This window comes from Aulostomus chinensis, chromosome 1 (assembly GCF_037954235.1).
Source record: "Aulostomus chinensis isolate RoL2024-O1b breed Wild chromosome 1, RoL_Achi_v1.0, whole genome shotgun sequence".
Classification (NCBI taxonomy): domain Eukaryota; kingdom Metazoa; phylum Chordata; class Actinopteri; order Syngnathiformes; family Aulostomidae; genus Aulostomus; species Aulostomus chinensis.
In genome coordinates, this window is record NC_141320.1 from 62,684,604 (window position 1) to 62,705,672 (window position 21,069).

A 21,069-nucleotide genomic window follows, 5' to 3' on the forward strand; every position below is an offset into this window, starting at 1 on the left:
TCAGCCGCTGCGGTTTCGCTCTCTGTCATGTTTGAGATCTGAAGGCACATTTCAGCCCTGACATTAAAACCATCCTCCAGACATACGGAGCTTCTCATCTTTCATCACTGTGATAAAGAGCTAGATGACACCAGAGGCTGTTTCCTGGCTGTCACCCTCATCTGCACCTCACACATCACACATGCCACCGTCGGATGGATCGTTGCAAAGGCTGCGGTGGGTCTTCTGCACGGCTGTAAAATACAAAAATAAATAAACCACACTACAGCAGCCACACATATTCCAGGACCACGAGGCACTAGTTTGAACTAAATTACTCCAAGATGCTGCCAGACCCAAGGTGGTGATTTTGAATTGTTAATAAAACTGCATAAAAGGTATCCAAAATGAATTTCGATGCAATTTTTATAGACATAAAAACCCAACTAGAATGTAAAAGACTGATAAAAGAAACACAACGTGTGTATAATTGATATTGCTTCTTGACCAGCTGCGTTAATCAGGGATGGCCAATTTTCCAGTGGTTTTATCTCTGTCTTTAAAACGAGCTCATACATCCTGGTAAGAAGGAATCACTGCTCCAATGATCAAACAAAAATATTCCAAAAGTGTCGACAAAGCAACACAAAATAAAAACAGGCTAGCAAGCTAACCTTTCCGGAGAGGTACGCTAACATTAGCTTACACAAATGTCTTGGCTTGTAGTTCCCTAACAGACTCCTAGCAACGTTCTGTGTCAGATAAATAATGCGGAGCCTTGGAGTGGCCAGATCTTCATTTGATTAATTACAGATTAATCCAAACGTGGGAACGGACTGGATGTAGTGGCCACAAATGAATCAAAAACTTGGAAAAAGGTACATGTTATAGCTACAAATTTAATAATTTGTAGGAATAATTAATGTCATTTCAACATGTGGGAACAACTTACAACTTGTGGCTACAAACTCATCAAATTGTATGAATAAATTCTAGGTTGTGAATATAAATTAATTACAGTTTTGTGAGGAAAAAAACATTTTTTGCCATCTCTGTTGCTGGTGTGGTGCTCCTTAAAGACGGGACTGCTGTTATTAAAATACTGATTAAAAAAAAAAAATAATAAATAATAGTAGTGTTTTCGCCATCTTGATTTCACTGATAGACTTACAAATACTGTGTGCTGCTGTCATGTGACTGACAGATATGATTATTGCCCCATCATGTGGTTTATCCTGGCGAGATGCTAATGAAGACATCATTTCATGCGCCATTAAGCCCCAAACATGCAAACACACACATGATCAAACTTCCCTGAAGAATCAGGTCATCCCTGGAATGATTCATCCTTCAGACTCTGAAACATACACACACAACACACACACACACACACACACACACACACACACACACACAGGCCCAACATATTCAGTGTGCCTCATTACATCAGTATGTGTATCCATGCATTGAACAGACCTAATGACTGATGGGAGGAAACTAACAGACCTACTGTACTCGTGTCATTGCCTTTGTATCCTCTGTGTGTGTGTGTGTGTGTGTGTGTGTGTGTGTGTGTGTGTGTGTGTGTGTGTGTGTTCCCGTCACTGTCGTGTGCCCTCTCTGCCCCTCAGTACTTTCAGCGAAGGATATCAAGCTAATGGTTTATTAAAAGAAAATGTCATGTGTTAGGAAGCTAGGAGGGGAGGAACCAAGGCTTCTTAGCCTTCATTAGGGGGGCCCAGTCGGATACTTCATGCACCAGAAAGCTCCGTAGCTAAAGAAGGAACAAATATTTCTCATTCTGTAAATTTTGCCGAGTCCCTCTGGCATTTTACCTGTTAGATGAGACATTTTGGCTCTGGTGCTGCATAGTAGCTGCTGTAATCTCATTGATAGCAGCTGAGTCAGGCAGTGTTTGTTCAAACTGTGGACTCCAGGAACAGCTGACCCCAGTTAACTCACTCACAATGACTTGCAGTGCAGATTTGAAGAGCCTTGCTGATTTCAACATAAATACACAAATACACAGCAGAATTTCCACTCCTGGAAAAATTCAATGCGTAAAATAACTTGTATGTTAAATTCTCAACTCGAGCCAGGAGGTTCAAAGGTGTATGGGGAGATTTTATGCTCAAAGGAATTTGGGCTTGTCCTCAGCTGTGGTCAGAGACTGTTCCAATCCACAATCCTTTTATATTATATCAGATTCATAGTGGTTACAGATGATGCAGCCTTCACATGACGAATGGGGTTTTCCAGAAAAACGTGGTCTTCCTGTCAGCTCATATTAGGTAATACACTGATTTGTGGCTAACGTTAGTTTGTCTACATTAGCTTATCTAGCTAGCGCTCACCAGCTGATTAAATCTGTAAATCTTTATTGTGCAATCAAAGAGAATTGGTTTGCTCGCAAACCACCCCCCCCCAAAAAAAAGAAAACTTGTTTATTGAAAGTGAGATACGTTTGTGATTCAAAGATAAAAATGGAAATTTTTGGATTTGCCGTGTCCAGTCAAGACTATCTTAGATTTTCAGTTTCATCTGTGAGATTCAGACAGAAAAGTTTTGAATTTGTATTAACAACCTTTTGATTACAAACGCATGTCCCTCGCATTAAAAAGACATGTTTTATTTGATCACCCAAGACACCAAGGAACTCCATAAATCTGTCAACGGCTCCATCCTATAACTGACGTAGCAGAACGGAGAGCTTGACCAGCATAGCAACAGTAACTAAGAGGGAGGCATTTCATTTCCTCATGAAATATACATGCTAGGTAATAAGTATGTAGAAGCTCACGTAACTCACATGTGTCACTCGGCGGCCCAGCGAGTGTGAAATAACATCTCTCTTTATTCTGAAAGCTGCTGGCAGCAGAGCAGGGCTGAAAGAGCGGACACGCTGAGCAAAAGATCAAACTCACCTTTTACATCTCATTTTTAACTAAATGTGGAAGATTTAGCTGCTAAAGTGAACAGAACAGATTCAGAGGTCTGACTGAAGCTGTCTTTATTTTATGCAACCTGGAATTTCATGTTTCCATCTTAAGTGTCATAGGGGTGGCGTATTTTGTGCAGGCTAACCTCCTCAGTGGAACTTAGCTTTGCCCAAAGCCAATTGATTTGTTGATTAATGCACCCAAAAAAAAAGCCCATTTGCTCAGAATGATAATCTCCAGGAATGAACATCACATTTGTTGTTTTTTAAGTGTGAATGCAGTCACTTGTAGTACAAGGCTGATGTGACTGCCCCACAGATGTGTGACTCCAGCATCAACACAAATAAGCTCTGTGTTTCCTCTCACTTAGCTACGATGGTGTTTAACGTCCTTGGCAACCTCTGTATTCTGGATTAAACACTTTGAAGACAAGAGTGCTTTGATGTTCACTAAAATGACAAAAAAAGAGGACCGATAATGTCCTGTTTGGGATTTTGCAATTGCATTTGATAGGCCAATATGAGCTAATCTGACCTTTGATTTAGAAATGAGGTCTGTCTTTTCCATCCCGCACCTTTTGTCCAGTGGCGTTCGCTGCACTCCAGTGCTGCTCTGGTGTAACTTTTGGATGTTTTTTGTTTTTACCTAATATCAGCATCAGCCCTTAAAATCCCATACTGGTCAAGCTGGGACTCGATCCTTCGACACTCGATCAAGAACCTTTGTGGGTCAAAGCCAAGACAGTGGCAAAAACACACTGCAGTTCATCCCACTGGTTTCTGAATAGAAAAAAAAACAAACAATCGTGAATTTGCCCTTAATTTTCCAGTCATGGTGACTCACAGTTGAGGAAATCCCTCTCGAACGGAAGCCAGCCAGTGTGTGCTGCGTTTGCCCCAGTAGCAAATGTCAGTGCGCTGCTGATTGAATGCACGTCGACAGAGATAACTGTGGGGCAACATGCTGTCGGGGCAGGGCGGGGGAGAGGGAGACCCAGTGACCCAGACTCGTCACACACCTCCAGCACTGCGAGCCCCCTGGTGAAAACCACCTCTCTTTCATTTCCCACTCGTTCTTAACCGTTCTCTGACCTGTTCTGGCAGTAAAAAAAAAAAAAAACACAACTTGTTTTATCAGAAAATCACTTTGAAATATCCTCTTGTTGTTGCTTAACATCTCGGAACACTGTTGCAGCAATACGGTAAATTCCTGTAATACAGAGTTCCAAGAGGCTTTTACAGACGGGGAGAATTATGTGCAGTGGTGCGTAACCCAGACCTGAACCGTGCTGGATCTCACCGATCACATCGGTTCTCGCTCTATAAAACACACAAATAGGAGTTAATCACTGGAAACTACATGGTTGCAGCTCCGAGGGATTTTCTTTTTTTCTATGAATAATTCAAATTATTTATCACTGAAAATATGTTTTTCTAACATTCAAGGTAGACGTGCGCTGACCTGGTTGTGTAATAAGGCATTAGGAGTCATTCATTCCACACAGACAGTGAGGCTTTGTTTTTTTCCAAAGTCAAATAAAAGCTTGAATGAATGGAGTCGGGTTTTTTTTGCCACCAGGATTCCCCACATTTTCAAGGACGTGTCATTATTTTACTGACTGTAACAGTCAGCGAAGGCAGGTAGCGACATACCGGCAGTCCAGAAGGAAACATATTGATGTTTCAGTCAAGGATTCCTGAAGATCATCTGAGCTGAGGCTCCATGTTTCTCAACAAGACGATGAAACGCCATATTTGTATCTGAAAATGAGCTCTAATCAGGAGGGTCTGCTGCTTTCATGTCCCCTTGGAAATCTACTGCACGGACAGAATGGTGACTGGCACCACGTGACCAGAAACAGGTGGTACCCTCATTTCTATTCTGGGAACCGTGTACAGTATTTGGGTAACTGTACTTGTCTGCCAGTTCCATTAACATAAAGAACCCAGTTTACAACATCCATCTGGGTCCAGTGTGTTCTTCATTCCAGCAACCTAAAATATCACATAAATGTCATGTTTGGGGACTGGGAGACTCAGTAGACCAGAATGCAGTGCAACTTTGACAATACCAGTGTGGTATTCATAGATATTGTTTTGTTTGTCCAGGAATGCTTGATTCTGTCCTCTGCTCATCATCTGTTGTTCATGAAGAGGAGACATTGCCATAAATATGTTATTTATGAGCTTTTCCAAATGTTTTATGATAAAGAGAAATGTTTGAAATCTAAAAACTATCAGCCAAATCAGTTGAAAATATCAGCATGCAATAACGGTATGAATGGCGCACCTTTATTTTGATATTCCCATGGTATGTCAACTTTTTGAAAACATTGGAACCCTTTTTACTCTAATGACCTCGTGGTCATGTTTTGTCAGAGCTCAGGAATAAATCGTGAAGCATAACTTAAGTTGAGAGCATAACTGAACTGGTTATAAAACTGCGCTGGTGTCACATTCTGATTAAATTGTCTGATACCGGCAAAGAATCGATATCATGTTGTGACATTGAGGCCCTGGAAGCAGCTGACAGCTGATCGCTGGAATACAAATGACTATAGTTTACCTTTAATGTTTGAAGTCAATCTGCACAGCCTCACTTTGGGCCAAGTGTGTAGCTGCACCCAAGTGAGACTGGCAGAGCTGCAGGCAATGGCAGCACACACACACACACACACACACAGAGCTGGCTTGAATACAACTAGGGGAACACGGTGTGTCAACACCTCAGCTAATGCAGTCTTGTAATCTGTCTTGCTACAGTGGATACATTTTGGACATATGTAAATTGTAAAGCTCAGGGCCAAAAAGCGTGTTACTATGCAGACAGGTAACACAGCACAACCTCCTGTATGGGCCGGGGTTTGAATGAAGTCATGTGGTTGAGAGATAGCAGCCAAATAGCAGAGCGCTGGTGAAAAATCCCTCCGTCCCTTCTCTCCTGGCATTGTTGTGTCCTGGAGGCAAAGCTCCCACACAACAGACGGGACTCCTACCACACAGCCTGCAGGGTGGAGCTGTCTTGCTGTTAAAAAAAAAAAAAAAAAAAATCCTGCCAGCAACACCAAGAGTCCAATCACTCTGACGCAGAGGGGAGAACTGATGCAGAACACTGCTGTTTTCCCCCATTTTTTGTGAAATTAGCAGCCGATGCCTTGTTTGGAAAGGAGCCTGCAGGCTGGAAGATGAGGCCTTGGAACCAGAAGGGTCCCTGCTCACGCTGAAAGAGATGTGAATGTGGCGCATTATCATTTCCGTAGGGAAATTTGTTTTTCATTTTACCCTCCCTCTGTCTTCACTCGAGGATCTAGATAATATGAAATGTGTTTTCTTTACAAAAAAAACTGTCTGCGTATGCCACAATAAGAACATGTATTATTCACAGATAATGAGGGAATCCTCACTGGAAGCTTACCAAAGCTGCTTGCAGGAAAGAAGCAGAGCCTGCGACGGCGGGGTTCAGAGAGTTCAAATATGGATCCCTCAAAGGCAAAAAACCTGAGGTGTCGAGGTGGCTTAATCAATACACGCTTGCAAGGTTCCGCTAATAAGCAGCCAAAGGGCTTGTTCTCCTCAAGAATTCAGTGAATGACAAAAATAAATTGTGTTGCAGTTTCACCTTGGGATCAAATTTAACTCCGTGTGAATTGCAGGAGCCTCGATGGGCCCTTTATTGTGCTCTGACCCAGCAGAGAACCTTAAAAGGCAATGGGCACCTTGTTAAAAGTGGTGTGAACACACTAATCAGAGAATTATTCCTCCCACTTGCAGGCACTGCTGCAGTTTACAGCTGCTTCCTCTGACGCTGAGCTGGCTGAGTTTGTTGTTATGCTACATATTCAATGGGATGTGGTCTTTAGTTTGTTTTGCTTGATTGTGACAATTGTGGGGTTTTGTTTTGTGGACAAGGAGTGTGTGGATTAGGCATATTTGGAGGGAAAAAAATGAAAGAATGAATCACCATGTCCTATATTTTGGATAATCTCATTTTGACAGAGTGAACCTGCTGGGGTTTTTTTCAGCATAAAAGCCTTCATTGAAATGAAAACTTAAGTATGCATTCAACAGGAAAAGATTTCTAATAAACACAGACAAAGAAGGAAAATGGACAATCACTTAAAAACAAAATTTTCTCCAAAGTTTACCTGGAAAAGTTAATCTTTGAATTATTTCAGAAACAGTAAATGTAATATAAGTATAGACTACACTTAAACTCAATTTATCAATTTGTTTTGTGAATTAAAACTATTGTAAAAACCCTGATAAAAAAGGTCAAATTGGCAGCCTTTTTTTAATTGATATTTTACAGCGGGACTCAGCAACCTGCTTCATTATTGCGAGTTTAGAACATCGATTCTTATTTTCCCCCAATTTATTTCGATCCACCATAACTGATTGAGATGCAGTGAAGAGTAGCAGGGAGCCAACGCTAATTACAAACCAAACACTGTTATTTAGTAGTTAAAATATGTATGTAGACTACAGCATATTGGTGAAGGTATAAGTCTTCATCAAAATTTAACTTCAGCAAAAGTAGAAAAGCATTTGATATAAAGTTTATTAAAGTATCATTAATTCTACATGATATTAGAATATTGCAGTGCTTTCAAAATCCAGTGGTCAGCACACAGTGGTGGTGGTAGTAGACTAGAAGACTATTACTACTACCACTGCTACTTCATCGTATTGACAATAGTAATAAATACTTTATTAACTTTGATGTGAGTCGTGACTTCCAGTGTCATGTCTGTCCAAACCGGACGGGGGCGCCATCGTGTGTGTGTGTGTGTGTGTGTGTGTGTGTGTGTGTGTGTGTGTGTGTGTGTGTGTGTGTGTGTGTGTGTGTGTGTGTGTGTGTGTGTGTGGAGGGACGAGCCTCATCTAGGCAGGAGGAGACCCGCTGCCATTGGCTCCTGCTCCGTTATAAGAACAAGCAAATGGCCTGTACCGGCTCAGAGCGGGCGGAGACACCGGCGGCGGAGACGGGCTGCATTTCACACCCAGCGACCACGACTCACACACGGCATTGGAGTCTTTTATTTCACCACGACAGAAATCAATGAAGGAGAGACGGCCTTGCCAGAAACTATCTCTGAAATCCGGCATGGATCCCAGTCAGAGTGTGAAGTGTAAGATAGTGGTGGTGGGGGACAGCCAGTGCGGGAAGACTGCGCTACTTCACGTGTTCGCCAAGGACTGTTTCCCCGAGGTGAGCCCCCTCCTCCGGACCTGCATGATCAACTGTCCCTCTCTCTCTCTGTATCTGTGTGTGTGAGTGATAGTCATGCATGTGGCAAATGTGCGGTATGACCCACATGACGGACCCATGTGTTGCTCTCAGCAGTGCTGGTAGTACTGCAGTAGTAGGAGTAAAGTTCCTGTCTAACGTGCTCTCCGCTGCGTGTCTTGCAGAGCTACGTCCCGACCGTGTTTGAGAACTACACCGCCAGTTTCGAGATCGACACGCAGAGGATCGAGCTCAGTTTGTGGGACACCTCAGGTAACCACGCCCTCTTTTTTTCCTTTAATTGATTTGATGCTGGTGAAATGTCTGGACACGTCCACACACAGACCCCCCCGTGACAGCAGAGTAAAGTCTAGGAGCCGTTCATGATGAGGTCATCCCAGGATGTTTAGGGCTTGACAGAGTTGTTCCAAGTGGTGTAGGGTGCTTGGAACTGCTGGTTCTCCACCTCAGCAGACACACATTTCTCGAGAAGCCCCCACCTCACGGGACCTCACGGGGTTTGTCTGGGTTTTGGTTTTGGTTTTTTTAAATGCTGAAATTAATCTGTGACCCATTTTGATTAATAAAGCTGGGTTAATCCATCAGACACAGTTCCCCTCAGATTAACAAGGACTCACCTTTTACCTACATGGTAACATAGCAGAAATGCATTATGGGTGTCATTTTTATGATGTGTATTAAAGCTTACAGGAAGGAGACATGGCTCCAATTCACACATCTGGAGGACACACTTTGAAAAAAAAGTTGGGAATGTGAGCTCTTCTCAGTTTTTATCGCTCATTGGCTGCTGGACTTTGGTGTTCAGGGTCCAGCTGCTGCTTCCCCTGAGCGTGCGTGTGTGTGTGTGTGTGTGTGTGTGTGTGTGTGTGTGTGTGTAAACAAACCCACTCCATCATCCATCAATGCCTGAGGAGTGAATAGCACAGAAGTCAGGAAGGCTGGCGTGAGGGTATGGCGTATGTTGCATGTGTTGCAAGCATGTGTTGAGTTTGTGTGTAGGGGTGTGTGTGGGGGGGATGTTTGTGTCTGTGTGGGTGTCATGGGCGGGGATTAACTAAACAGCCAGCTGTTGCTCATCTCTAGCGTGGAATTCCTGGGAAATGTCGGAGCAACTTTTTCAGTTTTTTGACATGTTCTGATACTTTGTTGAGCAGCAAAAGAAGTATTTACGATACAGGAAGTGAAAGTAAGAACAAATGTTTAACACACATACACACACACACACACACACACACACACACACCCTGATGTTGTATGTAATGTGACACGAGAAGAAATGAAAGCCAGCCTGAGGAGTGAGAATTTAGTTTTATTGCAGTGTTTTGGCCAGCGGCCTGGAGCCATTTCTCTTTTTCTCTCTGCTTCATAAAACTGTGTGTGTGTGTGTGTGTGTGTGTGTGTGTGTGTGTGTGTGTGTGTGTGTGTGTGTCTGTGAGGAGGGGGTCCTATTAGATCAGTGGATGAAGCCAGACCCCGCTTCATTCCTTACCCCCCACCCACCAAAGCCCACACACTCTCCCAGTGACTGATTGATTCAGCTTTCAGCCCGACTGGTCTCTTTGTACACCCATCGGCTATGGCCAATCCAATCGATCCTTATCTCCTGAGGTGTGTGTGTGTGTGTGTGTGTGTGTGTTCCTGTATGTCTGTGTGACCCCTGGCATGCTCTCAAACATAGACCTGGGTGCAGAAATGAAGACAAACAGACACAACGAGGTGCCCGCCCTCCTCTCCCTCACCTCCACACATGGTGGGGGTCTTTGTTCTGCAGTGATGAGTGACCCTAATGAGCAGCCTGCTGGGTGTTTAGAAAGGGAGGCTGATGGGAGTCATTAAAGTAAATGCCTGATATTTGTATTACCCTCCATTTGCCCACCCTCCCCAGCCCTCGCCTGCCCTGCTTGTCTGTGCTAGCCCGGCTTCCCGGCCTCAGGGTGGGGTCTGCCTGCGCTGCCTTTGATGCTTTACTCTTTTTTTTTCACCAGGAGAGGAAGTGGTTTCCATTATCTGCCTCCATGAGAGACACCTAAGTGAATGCAAACAGCAAAAAAAATGAGCGCTAAGTTATTTGAATACATGCATAAGCAACAGGCTGTTGAATCAGATTTTTGGGTGGGGGTTTTGTTTTTACTCCCTATCATCAGGCTCCAGAATCCCAAACTGACTCAATCCATTCTTCAGGCTCCACTGATTGATACATGGTGAGGGAGTTCGCAAACTTATCAGCCGCTTTTACACTGCTGGTTCAAGATGGGAATTTTCGGGAAGGATGGAATGTTCCATTGCTAATCTTGGAGGGGAGCTGGTGACAGTGCTGGTATCAAAGTTCAAGTTCCTCCTCTGTTTACAAAGCGTGTAAACAAGCACAGTGGTCCAGTGGGGGGGCCTTTATTCTGGACATCTCTGTCATTATCACGTTTGTCTTATTTGGAGTAAGTTTAGGTTATTGTTGTCCACATGAACTCTGTGAGTGCACTAGACCCGTGGAGACTTGGGTCATCATCTTTATGAGCTCATCACTAGGACTACACACACCCATCCGACCGCTGAAATATGAATGAGAGCCAAACTGCTCTTATTTAGTCTTCTGCCCATCGTGCATCTTTACAGTGGAGCTTCTCGTGCTGCCGGAAAAAGCTCAGTTTCTCATGAATCCGGCTGATTTGTTTTGTTCCGAATCTATCAGGCAATTTCCCAAATGAAATTTCATCAGAGCTCTCCCAAAGAGAGACACATGTTAGGCTCGGTGGATGATCGGAATCGGGGAGAACCTTCTGGGAAAATACTTGTTTTTGTTTAGTGCTGATTTGAACAGCTGCCTGCTGTCTCGGCACTTTAAAAGATGACCCAGTTTGGAAAACCCAGAAATTCAGATAGAGCGAGATAACGCCTCCGTCCCACATAACCTCCCGTAGCTCCTGGCTGTCGTGGGACGGTTTCACGCACACCAAAGCTGCTCACACACATTTTACCATTCCTCTGTCGGCAGCCATTGTTGCGTTGGATCCCATTTCTGGGCTCAGCGAATTGGAGCCGCATGTCTGGCATTCCTCAGACGAAAGGTTTCTACTTCCTCCTCTACAAAGACCCCTATTGTACCCAGCAGGCCTGGATCCTTAGCGGAGTGAAAGAGAAGTGGCGTGGTGCACTAAAGCCCTGCCTCGCCTACAGAGGGAAATTGAATCAAGGGGGAATTCAGGGAGGCAAGACAACCTTGAGACAGCAGTGAAGCAACTGGAGGATCGTCTGGACTTCCTGTGTCATGTTGCACTTGACATTGAAGTCGCTCGTTCGCCTGTTTGCGTGTTTCCTGTTTAGTTATCGACACAGACGTCCCTCATTGGTATTTAGCTGTTAATGTGGTCTCATGTGTCATTAGCAACCCCCCCCCCCAACCCCCACCTCCAGAGCTGGCTGAGGTAGACCCTCATGCTGTTTTAACATCTGGATGTGGTTTTCCATCAGTTTGCCCCCCTGAGATGAGATCAGAAAGATAAACATTTGTCTTGTCAAACACTTTTCAAATAAAAAAACAGCTATTTACATACTTGACTGCTTAATCTGACTTTATTTACTTTGCTTTGATCAGATATTTCTTGATTAACTTAGAACTTTGTGTCTCTGTTCTTAGCCAGTGATGGAAGAACTGGCTGTGGATGAAACACTGATGCGTGGACAAGTTGGGCAGGATATGTTTAACCCTTTGAACCCCAAGGATTTTCTGGGTGTTCTGTCACAGTTTTACTGCGTGTGGGCTCATTTTTTTCACTGCACTATAAAGTCCTGCTCTTCTATGGAAACAGCACAATCATGGCTGGAAGTGGAGAGAATTAAAACACGTCTCCAACACAGTTATGATGCCGTAAAGCAAACATTTGTCCAAGTATGTCCATACGTGCTCCCAGTCCTGGAAAAATGCATGTTGACCTATTAACATTTTTTACAACCTCCATAAACTTGGGTGGTTTCGACTATTTTTAGGCAAAACGTTGTTGAATTTTAGTCACGTGGCATCGCTTCACAGTTACAGTGATGCTAACTCTTTATTGTGAAAGTTAAGTCTGTTAGAGCGACGTGTTTTAAGTCATGTATGGTATTATTTTTTTGAGGTGGCATACGTGTCATCTTTGCAGTGAATACACGTCTTCGTTGATGTCACCGTGTGTTATACAAGCTTTGGGACGAGTCTGTCACTGTGTGTTGTTTCCTGAGGTGTTTCTGAATGTTTAACACCTCTCCACACTCACGCACACTCACACGCTCAGCTATGATAGCTATGCAGTAAATCAGCAGGCCGGCAGACCTGTTGCCGTACCTCCAGCCCGTCTGCTGCAGCTGGTTTACTTCAGGACTGTTTGTGTTAGATGAACCTCCATGACATTGGTGTGTGAAGAATTCCGACAGGATGTCATGGAATATTTTCGAAGCTGATTCCAAGCTCGCTACATAGCACTGCGATAGTATTTTTGGTAGGAACGTGGGAATTTCAGGAATGAATCACCTCAGAATGTATCTTCCAACATGTTTTATGGTGGAAACGCGCTTGGAAACCAGGAAGGAAGACTTATTTACATCTTGGAAGCTCTTCTACTTAGTCATGGAAAAAATCACTAGGATTTTCCTCAGGATCACCTTTGCTATTGTTTACCGTATCCTCTCCCATCCTTCTGTGTTGCAGTGTTGAGTTTCTCACACACACACACACACACACACACACACACACTGAAGAATATGTTGGAGTGAGGGTTTGGAGCGTGTGTGTTGATAGAGAGGCAGGACAGGGTGTGAGTCTTCCTTCCAATTTTAGAAATCCTGTGAGAGAACAATGACAGGGGCTAATTAGATGACAGTCACCAGGTCTGTGTGTGTGTGTGTGTGTGTGTGTGTGTGTGTGTGTGTGTGTGTGTGTGTGTGTGTGTGTGTCTTATCTTTCTGGTTGGCAGGAAGATGACCTCAAAGCAGAGTGTGGTCTAATGCGGTTAGACAAGACAGAAAACACTCGCACACACACACACACACACACACACACACATCAACATGCAAACATGGGTGGAAGGAAGTAACAGCCAGCACGGTTCATGTTGTGAAGCATGAAATGGTTTTGCACTTGTGCTCATCGGATTTGCAACTATGAATACTTTAATCTCCAGGTAAATTCACAGCAATATGGACTCCTAAACAAGACCTCACACACTGCACACAGCAGATATGATTGGTTTGGTAAAAACAATCAATTCATTGTAAAATGTCAAGCGACTCCACAGCTTACCCTTTCAGCCGCGGGGTCTTATTTTTCCTATGATTGGTTCCAGGAGCCGAGGGGCTGAAAAAACACACACAATGTGATGCAGGCGTGATTGAGCGAGACAGCCGTGAAAAATGGGGAAATGAATTCCTGCGGTTGATCCCAAATTCCTGCTGGCCTTGTACTTCCTGTGTTGCTAGCTTTTATTCTTTTTTGTATGTCTTCACCTATCGGAGGGGCATCCACGGCCCCTGGGAAGCCTGAAACACATTAGAGTGAGATCATGACTTCAAAACGATGTGTTCGGTGTAGTCGCTGGCATGATAATAACCCAGTCAGCATGCACGCTTCACTGGCGTTCAGATTTTGACATGCTTATGGGCATTAAGTCACATAGACGCCGCCACCGCTGCCTCCTGGATCAACATTTGGAAAGTGATACTGTGGAATGTGGGTTTGAGGCAGAGCTCACCACAGCGACGACGACTCCCTCAAATCAAATCACTACTACAACTTTCCTGCGCCAGGCTACAGTTAGCAGGCTTCTCTGCTTCACATCTCGCAGAAAGAACTAATATGACAGTTTATGAGAGAGGAGACGGCAGGTTGGAGTGTCTTGTTTCAGATTTGGATGAGAGAGTGAAGCTAGAGCTGTGACATCACGCCTACCCACCACTCCAAAAGCCTCTCTCACACACAGCTCCCAGTTAATTACTGGGAATACCTTCCAAGCACCACTAGTGATTTCTCATTCTTCATACATGCAGCTTCATTCCAGAACATTCCTGGCTTACCATTCTTCACACATACATGGTAGTGCCCTGATCGGGTGGGGTAAGATGTTTCCAGTAATCTTCCTCCTTTCATTCACAACACAACCTTCCCAGCTTCTTCCCTGGAATAAGAAATAACCAGAGCAGATTTACCAGAAAATCAAATCCTGGCTCTAAATCACAGCAGTCATGACTTCTTTCTGGGAAAACGCAGGAACACTTTTGGGACTTGAGCTGTGTGTGTGTGTGTGTGTGTGTGTGTGTGTGTGTGTGTGTGTGTGTGTGTGTGTGTGTGTGTGTGTGTGAGGGAGAGAGAGAGAGATTCATGAGAAATTATGTATCAAAATTTGTGGACAAACTTAACTTCTGCACCATCTTTTACAAGCGTGTTGTGATGTCTTTGGGGATTGTACAGCTTCATGTGGCCATGGGGGGACGGGGGGTGCACGAAACTTGTCAGCTCCAGAGGTTGCAGCTTTGAAGACACAATCATATTAATAACTAGCAATAACTACAAGTCAGCTAGTTAAGTCAGGGCAGCAATGATCGCCAAATATTGGTTCTGTCTGTTAGCAGTATTGTTTTCCTTCTCAGTCTTGGTGGTTATTTTCTGATGGTCCCCAAAAATCCTGCATCCGACTGAGCGAATTGGTGGCAGCTCTAATTATATAGTGGCATTTAAGAGGATTGTTTATTTTTGTACCCCCTAGAAAGTACAAAGGGGGCCGTCAGACTCCCCTCCTGGACAATCTGAGCTCACTCACCGGGGGTGGAGGGTCTTTCATTGTACGCAACATCAGCGAGTGCTTCATTGTGGCCCCGGCCTGGAAGGAAGTGCGGATTGTTTAAAATGTCTCCCACCCAGACTGTTTAGATTAGGAACCCTAGATCTAAAGAGTGTGTGTGTGTGTGTGTGTGTGTGTGTGTGTGTGTGTGTGTGTGTGTGTGTGTGTATGTGTGCGCATTCCTGGCTGTCCCCTGCAGCAGTGTTTGGAAAAGACCTCCCAGGGGAACCTTCAGTTACCAAAAACAAATTCTCTAGATTTTTTGGCAGGCAGTTATGTGTGGTCAGCTCCGGCTTGTCATATGATCTTGACTCACCTTGACATTACGCCACCCTCCTCTTCCCTCCCCTTCCTCACCCTTCCTGGCTGCGATGTCTGGCAGAGCGAAGGGGCGTCGCCCTTGCACATGGTTTCAATTTGAGGAGGCAGTCATTTCCTCACTCTGAAGTTTCTCTGGTTGTTGATTTCTTCAACAAGTCATCTCGTTGTAGTCAGCACATTTCTTTTCTTTGCGTTATTTGTTGTTCTGGCTGGGTTGCTATGAAGTATGCCAGAGCGAATAACTGTCAGAAGCGCTTAAGAGTTGAAAGATTTCCCTTCTTTGTGCATTCTAGAAACAACGATGCAGGGGTTTTTCTTTCTTTCTTTTCTCGCTCCCACCGCTGCCGGCCTCTGAATGCAGACATTGCTTTTTAGTGATGCTGAATTCAGCTTATTGGACTGCAGACCTCTGAGTGAAGAGCGCGGGCTCTGTTAGATCTCCATTGGATCATCCTGAAATAGCAGCATGCAGCTAAGTGAATGTAGAAAATGTCACTGGCCACCTGTTCTTCAGATGTGTGGAGGATAAGGAGGGGGCAGTGGAGGAGATTTCTGCAGTCGTTAGCTGAGTTTCCATGAACGTATTTGATCACAGTGGAAAAGGCTGATGAAACAGGGATATTTCCCAAATAAGATCTCTTAGTTCTAGGTGCTTGAGATGGTTTTTCAAAGATGAAAACACCTTTTTTGACTTCCCACATAGCAACTCTAGCTCACGTGATGGACCGGCCGCCGTCGTCTTCACGGATACTCTGACCCCGATGTCACAGTTTGAGTTTGATTTTGTTTCTCGTTTTCCTTTGTTCCAGGATCGCCGTACTATGACAACGTGAGGCCTCTCTCCTACCCCGACTCAGACGCTGTGCTCATCTGCTTTGACATCAGTCGCCCAGAAACGCTCGACAGCGTACTGAAGAAGGTAAGTTCCTCTTTGATAGTCGCTCACCTTTAAACTCTGCGAAGTGCTTTAATTGGGTTTGATCTGCTGCTGATAAAAGACTCTCGTTCTTGTGAACTGGATCAAAAGGTTCCAGTCAGGAGGGTTTTTTTTGAAGCCTCACTTACTCCCATCAAGTCTTGTGATTACACTAAGCTGTAGTGTGATGGGAAGGTGGCTGGATTAAGTGATTGCGAGGAAGTGACGCTGCCTTACCGATGTGTGTTCTTACTCACGTGGCGCCGCTGTGGTTCACGTCTGATGATTGTGGCGTCTCTGGCTGAGTTCCACGTGTTCAAGGATGTTCTAGCAATGAGGCAGGACAGGCGGCATCAGTCATCTGACCACAGGAACGCCTTGTAGAGATGCACAATCACTGTTTTCTGCAAAAACTAAACCCACCTGGCATGTGCTCTTGTTTTGCAAGGCACTTCCTGTTTCTTGTGTTCCAGCTTTGCAGAAAAGTTACAACATGGACGTTTCTGGCATGTGACACAGACGCATTCATATCACATTTGGTCCGGATTAGGACCGCAAAGTAGAAATGGACTGAAAAAAAACACACAGCAAGTTGAAATCTGTTTGTTTGCACAGAAATGAAAAGAAGTGGGATTCAGAAAGGGCCAACTCCGACCCCGTCAGATTCCCTGTGTCCGTATGAGCTGGAATACTCATGATTAAACAATTACTGGATCAGCATTACTGCAGTAATAGTACATGCTGGGCCACTTTGGATCTTAATGTCATGTTGTACATGAACCAGACTTGTGCCATAGAACTGCAAAGATTCTGATCCATGGAAGCACACACACTTGCTGGATTGCTTTTGTTATCTGGGAACTGGTAACCCCAGAGGACAGGAGAAGACCCTCCCAGTGAGAATTGAACCCAGTTTCAAATAGAACTGCAACAATTAATTAATTAGCCAGTCAATGCTACAATTAAACTATGAAGCAGAAATATCAAGCGCGTGGGTTCCGGGCTCTTCGAATGAGGATTTGCAGGTTGTTGTTGTTTTTTTTACAACATTAAATGAAGAATCTTTGGTTTTTCGACTGTTGTTTTGTTAAGCTGGACCCGTTTTTACATGGAAACTGCGATGCCTTGATAGGATTCTTCCTCAGTGTTATGTCAGGGAAAGGTCATGTGTGGGACAGCAGCAACCAGTGTTTTGTGCAGACCGACACTCTTCAGAACAACTGCCTCCATAGATGTCAGTGAACCTGATACCCTGACCAGCCGGCCCCCGAGGTACACGAGCCTCAGATTAAAACCTGAGAGAAATTCCATCCATCACAGAGTGCGCATTGTTGTCAGGGAGGAAACACAGGGATTATTATTAGTTCCTTTCCTGAATTCAAAAGCATGAGGGGCTTGAGGAAGTTAACCTTTGTCCTCAAACAGGCGGGTTGTGAGGGGTGGAACTCGTGGGATCTCTCTGGTCACTCTGTCCACCACACGTATTTGACGTTTGGCCTGATCTTCTGTTGATTTTCAGCCTTTGTTCCTGTTGTCCTGGTAGATGCATGATTGACACCTTTGTCCCTCTCCTCCATAGTGGAAAGGGGAGATCCAGGAGTTTTGTCCCAACACAAAGATGCTTCTAGTCGGCTGTAAGTCTGACCTGCGCACTGACCTGAGCACACTAGTGGAGCTCTCCAACCACCGGCAGGCCCCCGTCTCCTATGATCAGGTACGCTGGCCTCAGACGACACTACGCATTGCTGTTTAACAGCAAGCAGTTCTCCAGTGAGCTGTGTGTAATCTCCCATAAGAGTAAAAATCCCGTCGTCAGTGTTGAGGTTGTTTCTTTCAAATGTCCTGACCTCTAACTAACCTGGCCTGTAAGCCTTCCGGTGTTGACCATATCCGACCTCTTCCCTCTGCAGGGTTCCAGCATGGCCAAGCAGATCTCTGCACCGTACATCGAGTGCTCAGCGCAGCAGTCGGAGAACAGCGTCAGAGACATTTTCCACGTGGCCACGCTGGCCTGCATCAACAAAAACAACAAAAACATCAAGCGCAGTAAGACAGCCCGTGCCACCAAGAGGATTTCACACATGCCCGGTAGGCCCGACCTGGCAGCTGTGGCCTCAGACCTCCGGAAGGACAAAGCCAAAAGTTGCTCAGTCATGTGACTGACCAGACTGAGGGGGATTAGACTGAAGAGAATGAGGACGGAGCCCAGTGCAAGCAGGAAGTCATGGGGCAATGCGCTTTCCTGCATGCGAAAGACCCCGTATTTGTCTGGAAAGGGGATTTATAAGCTTCAATTGATGTACATGTTCCTGGAAATCTCTGAAAACTCAATGCGTAGTCGCGTCCCCGTCCATGTGGCCCCCGCCCCAGCAGATGAGGAAGCTATCTGTCGGTGGACGACCTGCTCGGGGAAGTGACCAGCTTCCTTTGGGAAGCAAGGCTGGAAACAGCAAATGAGCAAGTGGAATGATGTCATTAGGAAGACTCGTTAAAGAACCTGATCTTTTGAATGCGAGCCAAAGCTGGCAATGGGGGGGGGGTCTGCCTGGGGGGTAAGAGGAGCTGCTGTTGTGTGTGTGCTGGATCAAAGACTTGTCTTTCTCGGAGGGCTTCTACAACAACTCGTCACTGTGGTTTGATTCACTCTCACTGCGACTATAAGTGGAAACCCGTGTGGAGGCGAGATTCTATACAGTGGAAACCTGTTTGTCTTCTGTCTCGGATTTGTTGTCGGTATAATGTGAAGTCATTGGTGTGTAACTGTGTCATTGTTTCATTTTAGCTTCACCCTAATGAGCATCGCTTCCTCCTAAAATTACACGTCTGCAGCAGTCAGACGGGCTCTCTGTGCTGGTGAGCAGCCATAGATACCTAATAGCTCTCTGAAGACAGTTTCTGCTCACCGTTGTTGTCTCTGAGCGGCTCATGAAGTGGCCTGCATGACACTGGGGAGCCAGAAGAAGGACGACATAACTGTGCAGTGCCGAATATTCGCAACGCATCGGCCTGCTTCTCTAAATAAAGCAGTCGACGTGTTTTGAAGAACAAAAATGACCTCTAACATATTTACAAGATTTTTAACGGGCAAAGGAGCTTTCATTGACCAACACATGATTAGAATAAAATAGCAAGCTGGTTGCAACTATGAATCACTTCTCCACTGCACTTTAAAAAGTGGAAGCGAAAGTCAGAATTGAAGCTTGTTTTTAATCAGGATCTGACAACATTAGCTTTCTCCTGAAATCTTCACATACTTGTCGGGGGCAGAGTCAACATAAACAATACTTGAATGGTTTTATTTTTCCTTACATGGTTCGAAATTTTGTTCTCTCAGTACATTGTTTGAGTTTGTGTCCCTGAGGGCCCATGTGAAATGTGGCGCGAGGTATTTAACTCCTGCTACAGCGACATCGTTTGAATATTTAACTTGATCATTTTCAAAGAATTGGTCTTTGACTCTCGATCAAAATTGACAAAAGCAGCATTTTAGAAGTTTTAAACAGGCTTTTACGCAGGCTTAGGTGTCAACTCTGGCTAGCATGTTTTGCTAGTTTATCAATGCTTGTTAGCTTCTTTTTTTTTTCTTCTTCTTCGAGCTCACTTATTAATGTTTCTACTCAACTTAAATGTGGTTAAATTTTAGTTACATCGGTAGTATTTACAAAGAAAATGGTAAAAAAAAACAAATAGTTAAGGAAAGTTATTTTTGGGTTAACTACCACAGGATAGAGCAGCTAGCGCTAATGTTGCCTTAATCTTTGACAGGAGCCCCCAATGTCAGACCTGACACCGGTGTGGTCCTACTGCGACCTGTTAGCCAACTGTCTCGGAAGTAATGCTAATGTTAATGCTAACCAGTTTTATTTACGTATTTTTGTTTTGAATGGGTGAAGAGAGAAGACACCACCCCTCCCACACTGAAACGCGACTTCAGTAAATGGTGGCAGGTCTTAGTTAAGGATGCAAAGCTACAATAGGTTTTAGTGATGGGTCAATTTAAACATTTGTGAGGAGGAACAGTGTTATGTTTTTGTTTTTTTACATATTTTTTTGTAACAGCGGTGCAATTCAGAAACTGCTTGGATATCAAAGGTATTGATGCACTTTTCACGTATCTTTCAGAAGTCCCAGTTAGCAGCTTGTTCAAATGCCAGCTTTGTCACGTTTGGCAAATCAGATGCAACAACTCTTCATTCTCGAATCTGTCGTCTCCTACTTGTGAACATTATGTTTTCTTGAATGTCAATGTCACCTTCTAATGTCTTTGCCAATGTTGTTCCCACAATATTTATTGAATTATATTTTTGCCCTTTAGAATAAATGCAAATGAAATTGAAGAGACGTGTGTTTTCTGTTCATTGCTAGTCGCTGGGACCATGGAATTTCATGGTGTTCTGCTGTTTGAGGCTTTTTTGAAAGCTCTGAAACAGCTTGCACGTTGATTTAAAAAAAAATGTGTTTTTTATTACAGATTGTTTAAGGTTGATAATTGCTCACATGTCCCGATTTTTACTCTTGTATGCCACAGTTTCAGATACCGAGACGTGAGAATGAGTGACAACTCTGACCAGATTTTCTGACTGTTGCGTCATTGGATTCTTTCTGGGCTTCACATTTTCCTTTGAGCTCAGGTAACGGCAATCGTCTCTGCACGAGTTCAAGGATCTTCTCTTTCAACTTTTATTGTGAGTTAATGTGGAAACCAATCATTGTGTCTTATGTAGTTATTTCCATGGGCTTTCTTGTTGCTAGGCTACAAGGTAACTCACTCACGTACGTCAGCGGCAGGTTGTTTCAATCATAAACCTAAGCGTTTTCATGTAAACACACATGAGATGTAGGTCACTTTGACAAGCTGATTGCA

General features: G+C 44.3%; 1 protein-coding gene across 1 annotated transcript; it reads left to right on the forward strand.

Annotated features, from left to right (window-relative positions):
* The first annotated feature begins 1,588 nt into the window (after positions 1–1,588).
* rnd3a (Rho family GTPase 3a) lies at positions 1,589–20,536 on the forward strand. Its single transcript, XM_086198943.1, has 5 exons — positions 1,589–8,126; positions 8,330–8,417; positions 16,099–16,208; positions 17,785–17,919; positions 18,116–20,536. Exons 1-5 carry the CDS (start codon positions 7,977–7,979, stop codon positions 18,362–18,364), a joined length of 732 nt encoding a protein of 243 aa, XP_086055069.1. The 5' UTR covers positions 1,589–7,976; the 3' UTR covers positions 18,365–20,536.
* Positions 20,537–21,069: the final 533 nt, after the last annotated feature.

Excerpts from the sequence above, each read along its gene's own strand:
- rnd3a (XM_086198943.1), top strand. The coding sequence starts at position 7,977 with ATGAAGGAGAGACGGCCTTGCCAGAAACTATCTCTGAAATCCGGCATG. Across the intron at positions 8,418-16,098 it reads CAGTTTGTGGGACACCTCAG|GATCGCCGTACTATGACAAC; the intron begins GTAACCACGCCC and ends CCTTTGTTCCAG. Across the intron at positions 16,209-17,784 it reads TCGACAGCGTACTGAAGAAG|TGGAAAGGGGAGATCCAGGA; the intron begins GTAAGTTCCTCT and ends TCTCCTCCATAG.